Source organism: Hippocampus guttulatus, chromosome 6 (assembly GCF_054856545.1).
Source record: "Hippocampus guttulatus isolate MCC_2025c chromosome 6, RoL_Hgut_1.0, whole genome shotgun sequence".
NCBI lineage: Eukaryota > Metazoa > Chordata > Actinopteri > Syngnathiformes > Syngnathidae > Hippocampus > Hippocampus guttulatus.
In genome coordinates this window covers 21,182,330-21,192,878 of record NC_141266.1, presented here as the reverse complement: position 1 = coordinate 21,192,878, position 10,549 = coordinate 21,182,330, and the positions used below count along the sequence as shown (strand labels likewise).

At 41.1% G+C, this 10,549-nt stretch overlaps 1 protein-coding gene across 1 annotated transcript; it reads right to left on the bottom strand.

Moving 5' to 3' along the window:
* Nucleotides 1-10: 10 nt before the first annotated feature.
* rbm8a (RNA binding motif protein 8A) lies at nucleotides 11-2,618 on the bottom strand. The gene is made up of 6 exons (XM_086114379.1): nucleotides 2,452-2,618; nucleotides 2,019-2,078; nucleotides 1,872-1,949; nucleotides 1,338-1,474; nucleotides 426-562; nucleotides 11-347 (listed from the first exon to the last, which is right to left on the bottom strand). The coding sequence occupies exons 1-6, from the start codon at nucleotides 2,510-2,512 to the stop codon at nucleotides 299-301; spliced, it is 522 nt and encodes a 173-aa protein (XP_085970505.1). The 5' UTR covers nucleotides 2,513-2,618; the 3' UTR covers nucleotides 11-298.
* Between the last annotated feature and the right edge of the window lie 7,931 nt (nucleotides 2,619-10,549).

Sequence of the window (10,549 nt, the reverse complement as noted above, 5' to 3'; positions counted from 1 at the left end):
AAAAAACTAATTTTGTCCTTTTAAAACTTTAATGTTTTTTGTAAGTCATATAAAACAAAAACACTTCCAGTAAAATGCCAAAAAATAAAAAGTGAGCAAAAAAAAGAAAAAAAGTGAATCAACATTTTCATAGGAAATTGTGACAGCTTTGGAAAGCTGCTTGAGCAAGTGACAAAAACTCTCCATGTTTGAGATTGCGACGCACGATACTGAACCACAAATCCTATCCAAAATGAAAAGAAAAAGGAGAGAAATTGGCGCAAAGCTGCTATCGTCCTTCTAGCATGGCGCCAATTGTTTAACGCCGTCGCCTGTCGGGACTCCGGCTGCGTCGCCTCCCCCCGGTCCTAAGAAGAACACGCGTGGATTAGCAAGATGGCCCAGTGTTTTTGCACAAGCGCCAGCCGGCCGCAGACAAGATTTACCTGCGTCTGCTTTTGGGGGGTCCGCGGACAAAGCCCCAGTCCACGCTGATGGGCTGGCCCATCATGTCCTGCCCATTGAGGCCCTCCATGGCAGCCTGCGCCTCTTTGTAGGTCTCGTACTCCACCAGAGCGTAACCCTGCAGATAGTAAACAGCAGTCAAGTAAAAAATAAAAAACAAACATACACCCATTTTCACCATGACATCACGTTACTTGGTGACACCAGCAGTAAATAAATCTTAAGAGTCTTTTAACAACAATAATGAACTGAAAAGGCACTTTGCAATTCTTTACAAAATAAAAAAACATACTTCGACAACGAAACCAAGAACCCGGCACAAATTTCAACATTGTATCGATTAAAAGTACATATCTAATAATAAAAAGGTCAACCATACATTCTTTTTCGTTTAACTAACACAAAAATGCTTTAGAATTTCTTTTATGCTTGATTCTTAATTTTTTCACCCGTACTTTAGCTGTAAAGAGTTTGAGTTATCACTTCCTGTCGCCAGTCAGCAACCCCCTGGCTACTGTTTGCAAACTTTAGGAGATAACCTATAGTTATGGATGAGTTATTTCCACAATAGTCAAAAGTTTAGCGGTGAGGCCATGTTGACGTGCCAGAGGCCAGGTCGGATTTCGTTTACAGGGTGTTGCCATCTTATGCTTGGAAGTTGAGGCGCGCTCCGAAAAAGAAAAAATAAATCCTGATTTGACTGTTGAGTGACATTGTTGTGACTGATAAGTCCGGAATAAGCTTAATGATTCAGAACGTAGCCACTGCTGCTCAAGACCAAAATCACTAAGAAGATTTTGAATTGACTTTTCTTTTTAATACAAGTTCTGATATAGACAGTAGGCCAGACGGCAATGATAAAAATGAACAATTGCCTTTCAGTATGGTCTCACCTTGAGGTATCCCGTCCTACGATCCAGGTTGAGGTGCAGGTTCTTGATCTCGCCGAACTCTGAGAACTTGTCGTGGATGTCCTCCTCTGTGGCCTCCTCGTGGACGCCCGTCACAAACAGGATCCAACCTTCCACGGCTAATGCACAAGACAAGTGAATAGGTGTGGAATATTTTTCACAATTTAAGACAATCCACAGGTTGCCTAACCTGACATTTTGATTTGATCAAAATATCACACTAACCAACAACTACTGGCAACTTTGCAGTTGAGTGAATCTCATTCCTTAGCATTAACAGAGTCTGCTAGCATATTGCTCAAACAGGATACAAAAGGCCATTGTCAGACAAGTGAAATGTTATATCCTATGATGCAGTGGACTTGTGAACAGGGCTGCAACATAATCAAAATAAAACACTCACTGGGATATTTCCTTATCCTCCACAATAAATGACTACTGCAGCGTAATTAAACACGAGTTGTGAGATGTATATTTGAAATCCAGTTTTTGTTGCTCTAAACTGGCAGCACTCACATCGCTGAGGGCCTGGCTCATCTCCATCCTGCTCCACAGTGTCATAATCTTCTTTCATGCGGGACCTGGCGCCTTCATCTACCAACACAAGTATGAGCACTCACTCCAAAACAACTGTATGACTGTCAGCTGGAGGTGCTTCCTTACCAGAGACGAAACCTCGTCCTTTCCTCTTCTTGGCCTTCTCCTTCAGCTTGTGGATGCTTTCTGAGGATGCAAACGTAACATGCGTGTTCACTTCATCAGGTTTTACGTTCGAGCTTTAACTTACTTACGTTCCTACGGTCGATCTTAATCAAGCCTAACGAGCCTCGCAACTTTTATAATATTAAATCATATTCTCATTTTGTCGAGCCAATGAATAAAAGGTGTAGCTGAGCCGAGGCGTTTTGAATGAATAGTCGACGGCGCGTTGTTAGCATTTTAGCATGTTAGCTCGGGCCCACTAGCACGCCTTCGACGTGTCCATCTTTCGTTCTCGGCTACTTTTCGCGACCCAACTCCTCCGTATTTACATGCTGCTCGCCAAATCAACTACTCTCCGCTCGGCACCAAGCAAATATAAGAAGGCTACTCTCACCATCCTCATCCATAGGAAAGTCCTCGCCGCCCGCTTCATGAAGCTCCAAGACGTCCGCCATGTTGACTGCGAGTGGCGTAGTGACGGGAGAGGCCAATGAGCATGCGCGCTGGAGGCCGTGGCGGCACGGCCGTGTAGGAATACATGTACGTCATTCGTGGCATTAGGTTAAAAAAAGACATTGATGTTAAATAAACTTTGTCTTCTGTGGATGTCGAAACAGTGACCCGTTTATTTTGGCACTGCCCCATTGTCTAAACCTATTTGATTGATATTTGTAATTTTATTTCTCAGATTTTCCGCTGTTTTGGAAGCATATGCATAAGCATTGACAATAAAGTTCAATTCTATTAAATTCAAAATACTGCCTGGTCTCTATGACTTTAAAACAAATCAGGCAAAGCCCAACGAAACTTTTGCTGTCAATCTCATCATTTTTATGGCTACATTTTACATTCACAATGGTAAATTCATATCGAGAGGAACTTATTTTTCATTGCTTTCCACTGCAAAGTCAAACAATATATTGAATCCAGGGTTTCTCTTGGCCAAAAAGTGTTAAAACATTGAATGTCCGTAAAGATTTTTGTAAACTCTTTTCCAGCCGGCATGTTATTGTCTTATTTCAGTTGATTATTTTTTCATGTTGTAGATCTATATTTTGTTCATTTATTGCACTACGTCGCGTTGGGTTGTAAGAACTGCTATTTTTGTAAATGCACATTTGAAATTAACAAAAAGACTCAGTGGATCGTAAGGGCTCAGTGTGACCGATATACTTACGCACGTACACTCAGGAAGTACGTCGCCATCTAGCGAAAGGAAAAACTAAATCTGGGCCCCATAATAAGTATCTAAATTCATGATTTTACCGTTTATTAATTTAAACAAGAGTGTTAGGTTTAAAAATCCCGAAGTGACTGGATGTAATATAGATTCATTCCAGCAGGAGGCTGTCTGCCATCATGTATGGCCATAGTGGGGCTATGGCGCAACTGACTGACCGAGGCTTCTATTTGTTCCACTGCTTCCGATCACTTGTGATATTTAAGGGAATTGGACTTGTTGCATCACATCATCACCACCTTCTCCTCAAAGGAGAACCTTGATTTGCAAATGTTCAAGTTATGATAATTTAGTGAGACTCCTTTGACTGTTTCCAGCCTTAGAGCCACCTGTACAGGACTAGTCTGAATCATTAACAGACAATCAGAGGTATTACAGAGGTATTACTTCGGCATAGCTCCAGAAGTATGTAAAAGAATAACAGAATTACATGTTCAAATGTTGCAAAATGTTATTCTGCATTGCTCAAATGAAATTAGATATACAGTACTGCTAAAAGATAAAGGGAACATTTAAACAGCACAACGTAACTGCAAGTGTTACTGGCTGGCTGGATATCCGCATTTTGTTTTGTATTGTCACATTTCACTTTTGCGTTCGAAATAATTCACTCAATGCAGACTCCCTCATCTCACTTTAGTCACTTCTGATGAACTTCACACAGAGCAGCAACACATTCAAACAGTATATGACATCTGATTTACAGCGGAGCTTCACTGTATCCAGTTTTCTAGTGAGTGTGCAATGAATTAATAATACGGGCAAATGAGGTCTCAAAAGACTCATTGAGCTTGTCAACCACACACACACACACACACACACACACACACACACACACACACACACACACACACACACACACTCACACACACAAAAGTGGACTTTGAGTAAGTCCCATGTCAGCAACCAAGCATCAAGGTTGAGCCAACAGGATGATTGCACTCGGCCCTCCCGAGAGGTCATCCGGTCACGTCTGTAGTGGTGACGGCTTGCTGATTAGCAGTGATTCACTTTTCCTCGGGGAGCTGTAAAAGGCCTCGACCTGCCAACACTAGGTACCGTTAAGTCCAGGAAGAACCCCGACTCACTTTTAGTCGATCCCTCCTGCCCCACAACAACCAACACAGCAGTCATGAAATTCACCATTGTTGTCACTTTTGCTGTCATCCAACAGTAAGACCTCTACACTAAGATATGTTTTGCAGATTTTTTTTAAACAATTATTTTGTGATGGGCTATGACCTCATAAAGGCAAGTCCAAATTCAGAGTTGCACATCTGTAGTGTCGCACCACATTGTGCCACAACAAGCAGATCATCATTGCGCTCTGCCAGAAGAGATGCAGTGTAATTAATGGCAGGAAGAGGCAGAGAAGGTTCCCAACTAAAGTCCAGTAGGCTGCAATGAATGATTATTTTAATCAATTAATCTGTCAATAATGTTTTGTGATTAATCGATTATTCAAATAAGAAAAAATAAATAAACGGATTTCCATCCCATTACTCAATGATCAGTGGATTGAGTGACCTTTGGCTCACACCTCGATGTGGTGAAGGGAGGTCCGTCTTATTTGAGAAGCCCCATTCATTAAGGCAATTCAAGTCGAAATGTTATCAAGTGCACAATCAATGGGACAATTCATTAGGTAAACTTGGACCTTCCAACACAATTCAAGCTGTAGCACATATTTTGCAGAACAAATAAAGACAAATGCATCTTATCTATAAGTACAAATACAATTTATTATTATTACTTTTAGCAGAAAACAATTAATAAAAATGCAGTAAAAAGAATAAAAATGAGGCGCCATATTCGGGATTTTCGATGGGAACACTGTACCTGGACAGCAAGAAAAAACAAACAATGCACCTCACCCCCAAATTACCCCCCATAAATCTAATAATTCTAAAGAATTGGTCAATGCACTTATAATGGCCGTCAATTATTCGTGGATTTGCACTATTCATGGTCTAGCCTGGCTTCTCTCCCCCTTGCACTTTTCATGATATTAAAAAATACCAAAAAAAAAGGACCGGTAATACATATTTCTTAATTTTAGGGATGATTTTTCTGTTTTCCCATAAACTTGTCCCCTTACCCTTACAGAATTAAAACAAATAAAAACTAGAATACAAACAATAGATACAAACGATTACATTTCGGGATCCGTCTCCATTTTTCCCGCCATGTTGTCACTGATGGTAAGGAACCGAAGAAAAAAATCAAAATCACTTCACACTTGTGTAATGTGTGCCACGAATATCAACAAAAAAAAACAAAACAAATGAACCCAAAAGCACAACAAAAGAAAAATGGCAATTAGCAGAAACAAGTGTCGCCGGCGGATCAATGGGCAGGCGGGCGCCACTTTTTATTGATCCGAAAGGGAAAAAAAAAAAGCAGCAAAAACCTGATGATGATTTGATGTCGGGCCGGTGTTGTCTCCACGACAGCGGTGCGGAAGACAATGATTTGTTGTCCTTTCTGAGACAAAACAACAAAATCACTAGTCTTCCACGCCGCCGCTGGACGCGCGCCCAAGGTCTTCCACTGTCACGTCGAAGATTCGATAGCCATCGTGCATGTTGCCCTTCAACCCCTCCCCCCTTGGTTTAGAATCACTACCGGTACCACAAAATACCATTTTTTTAAAAAAATCTCTAGTTGAGTGATTAGAGCAACCGTAAACAGCGCACGCGTTCACCATTCTTATGAACACGGAAGGGACTTGGTGACTGCTCTCTGACTCTGTTATCTCACTCACTCGCCTGCCTGCCCTCGGGCTGGACACGGCGGCCAAATGTGACGTCACGCGGCGGGAGTCTATTCGAATCAGACAGTATTTCAAATAAGATAAGATATCCTTTATTTGTCCCACACTGGGGAAATTTACAGCCTCCAGCAGCAAGAATGTAGGCAGAAAGAAGAAAGAAGAAAAAACAAACAAACGCCGTTCAATTAAGTGCAACATAAATACAAAATGAATCAATCGCAGTGCTATTTACAGTTGTTTTTCACATCGTTTAATTATTATTAATATTATTGTTGCTATTTTTTATTCAGCAGCCTGACAGCAGTCGGTAGGAACGACGGTAGCAATGTTACACCTTGCTTGATTACAAATGCACATTGGGGAGAATAGCTAGTTCATGACTCACTCGCACCAGCATGACGAGCTAAGGAAAGAGGCTGTTTATTTGACCCATACTGCATGAATGGCGTTTACTATGCTACTGCAGATATTTCACAAGTGATGATTTAACGATGACGTATGAATAATTTTACATCCAAGTGAGTATGAACTTCAAAGAATTACAAGGGGAAAAAAAATACTGATGTTTTTTTAAAAAATGATGTGATATCGGTACAGTATCAGCATCAAACAATACTGCAATCGGTATCGGGGGGCGGAGTCGCAAGTCAAGGCGCTCGTATTTCAACGATTGTGATCGCGTCTCAAGACAACCAAATGAGTCAAGTGCGAGGTTGTCTCTGGAGTAGTTTTCTCCCTCATTTTTGACAGTTGAAAGTACCACAGGTCATCAACAAGGTGCCCATGGATGTTAGTCGCCCCCAAAGACAGCCTGTTGTTAAAAACAAACAAACAAACAAACAAAAAAAAGAAACTCACCAATTGACTGTCCAGCATTTGCAAGCTGCCATCGCTTCGCCGTCACGTCAAATCCATTCTGCTGTCGAGCCAAAATACGTTCAATTCCACTCTTAATGATACTTTCAATCAGTGATTCTTAACCTGGGTTTGATCGAACCTTAGGGGTTCGGTGAATCGGTCCCATGGGTTCTTTGGAGGTTAAAACACACCCGACTCAACATGTCAATTAGTTATGACACGCCCGCTTGGTCATCACTGGCTGCCGATGATCACATGACATTGCTTGTCCAATCGGTGCTGCGGGAAATTTAGTTCACTCAGTCGTCAACGTGTGACTGTCGTGATAGTACGTCGTAATATTAAAAAAAAAAAAACTTATACTTATGTCTTAAAATTTTATTTACCTTTTTTCTGTTTTTAATAAATGCGTTTTTTATGTCTTGAATTTGGAAAAAGTCATATTTTTTGTTTTTCACTAACGAAGGCTTCGGTGAATGTGCATATGAACTGGTTGGGTTCGGTACCTCTGACAAGGTTCAAAACCACTGCTTTCGATTCTTTCAGGACATCTGAGCAACAATTTCACATTGAATGCTTTATGACTCCATATTTTTATATATACCCCTCTCAATAGTCGACTAGCTGTGTGCCTGTTGTAAAATAGAAGTCCTAACTGTTTTCCTTTCAATTGCTATTTGTGTGTTAAACATCTTGGAGATTGCGTCATATGAAGTCCAACTCGCTGCCAAATAGCAGCAACCACTTTTGTCAGTGAGAGAATTCTGCCCAGGAACTGCCACCTGTTGACAAATTCACTCCACAAGTGGACAAAAGCCATCAATTATGATAAATAATTAAAGGAGGAAAAAAAAAAAAAAAAAAAAGAGTAATCATAATAACAGCGATGCAGACGGAGCCAGCCGGGCAGCTACTTGGCTCGCTGCCCTTCTTGTTTATGCTTGCACGCGTTCAAGTGATGGATGCGGCGCATTACATGAAAAGTACACGGGTCTCATCAGCACGCCTGCACCATCTCATCGCGTTTCTCCAACTGCTCGAAATGATGACGGCTTGTGATGAGACCAGGCGGTCTGAGTGTACCTAATGAAGTGTCCAGTGAGTGCTTGACGTGGCCAACATGCTAAGAAGCGGGAAGCAATTTACACTCGGTCACTGGGCCACTTCATTGGGTACCCCTCCTCGTCCAATGTCAACACTTTTGATGAGAGGTACAAATGGTTCATCCATGAATCGATAACTAATCAATTATTCAATTAATTGACAACTATTTTGAGAATCGATTAATGGTTTTAGAGACCTTGTCTCGTTTAAAATTGGACAAATCTTCAGAGTCTCCTGTGAAATCAGACCGATTCTGTTCGCGGTTTTTTTTTTTCTCTCAAAACAAAACATTGCTTTTACTTTGCAGAACAAGAATCAAGTTTTTTGGGCAATTTTCTGTGATGGACCAAAACATAAAATGAATCAGAATGAATTGATGTTTGTGCCTTTGCTGCAATCTCACTTTGAAATTCTGTCCGGTTTTGGAACAAAGGGACAGAAATTAAACATTTTTGAAATCCGATTCCCCGATTAATGAACAAAATATTCGGCAGATTAATCAATTATTAAAATAACACTGAGTTGCAGCCCTGCTGGCTGTTTCTGATATTTTGGCAGTACATCATTCAATAAATACCCTCAAAGTGGCACATTGCCACCAAACATTTTGGTTTCATATTTTTTGGAAGCAAACTCTCCCAAAACGGAGCAATTTTATTTTTTGAGAACGAGACTGCTTTTCATGGGAGATCTTGAGGTGGAGTGGGGGTACCTAATGAAAGGGCCCAGTGAGGATACTCCATTCTATGGAAGGACGAACATCTTGACAAACGACAAAGGGCCGATTCCAACTGACCTTGAACACAGCGCCTGTCACTGGGCCATTTCATTAGGCACACCCGCTGCACCATCCAATGAGCTGCGATATACAAATAATGCTCCATTTTTTTTGGGGGGGGGGCAGAGTTTCAAGTGTCAATCAAAATCATTGCCAAAGGATGTTCAGCGTGGGAGGGAGCACTTTTACAACCACAAACGCCCCACCGGCCTCAAATGCAGCCTCAGCCACTTGATTAGGCACACCTGCCACACCATCTTATGTGCTGCAATGCACAAATTGGCCTTTGCAGAGGTAATAATGTGCCATCGCAGGTTTACCATTGCATGTGGTGGTCGTTTACGATATTTTGGATGTTCCACAAAAACGACATACAGGTATATTTACCTCTGTTCCGTGTGTGAACTGGATATCATGAGATGGTGCGGCAGGTGTAGCGAATGAAGCGCCTTGGAGGCGAGCGCTGGGATTTTTTTTTCTTGTTGTTTTGTCAAATGTACTGAGAGATCCCACTGGGTGGATGTGGAAAAAAATAGTTGCCACTTACCCCGGGGTGAAGGGGCGCCCAGCGGGGGGTCATCCTCATCAAAAGAGCAATTTTCCTCTGCACCAAAGACAACACGTAGCCTGTGAAAATCAACACAAAAATGAAAAATAGGTGGGCCAAGACCTTGGAGGATGTACAGCGCGATGGGAGACCAAATTTGAGAAGAAGAAGAAGAAGAAGAAGAAGGAGAAGAAGAAGAGAAAGAGAGGAAGAAGTGGAGGAAGAGCAAGGGCCGCCCGGGTAAACCCAGGTTGTCAAGCGCCGGCCGCCAGATGTGTTTGCCGTTTTTGTGGCGACTGACTGACACACGGACGCAAACGCAGGTGCTGCTCAAGGAGAAATAGAAGTGCGCTAATGTGACGTCACCAAGAAAGAAAGAAAGGGGGGGGGCAAATAAAAAACGAAGCCCTTTTGTGGGCTTTTGCCTGCTCCGCCCACCACATGTTGCTCAATTCAAATTTGTCAATTTTCATCCTTTTTAATTCTCTCTCTCTGTCTTTCTCTCTTTATACCTCTTTTCTCGACCGGTAAGTTGAGGTGTGTTTGCGTGCGTGTGTGTGCGCGCGCGTGCGTGTGTGTGTGTGTGTGTGTGTGTGTGTTTCAGCCTCCAGTGATTCTTTGAGTACATTTTAACAGACGCACAGACCCAGCAAAATTTGGGATAGCTCAATAGTAAAAACCCCAAAGCTCACTTTTGATTGACAGCCGGAGTTCTTTTTTCTTTTTTCCCCCCCAAATAGATGTTCAATACATGTGGTCATTTGTTTTTGTGAAATTGTGTTATTGGAAAGAAATGTAGTCATTTATTCAGTGCAATGTAATGTAACAAAGGTTCATTCGATGGAGCCATTTTTTCAAGAGTAAATTGTCTTATAAAGTAAAGTTAGTCATTGTAAATGTATTCATCTAAAGGCTAAATTCACATAGTTTTTCATTTTACTAATTTAAAATTAATATATTAAAATAACTGAATTTTTAATTGAAAATGAAAATAGCTTTTGAAGGATGTATTTATCTGAAATGACTGAATAGTTTAGAATTGATTGTAAATATCTATATATCATTTTTTATAGATCATTTTTATCACTTTAAAATTGATCTTAATATATTAATTCAATTGCTGCAAATCAAAGTTAAATTATGGAGATAATTCATGACTGCAAAAGCCATACATTACCAAGTGAAATGTAGT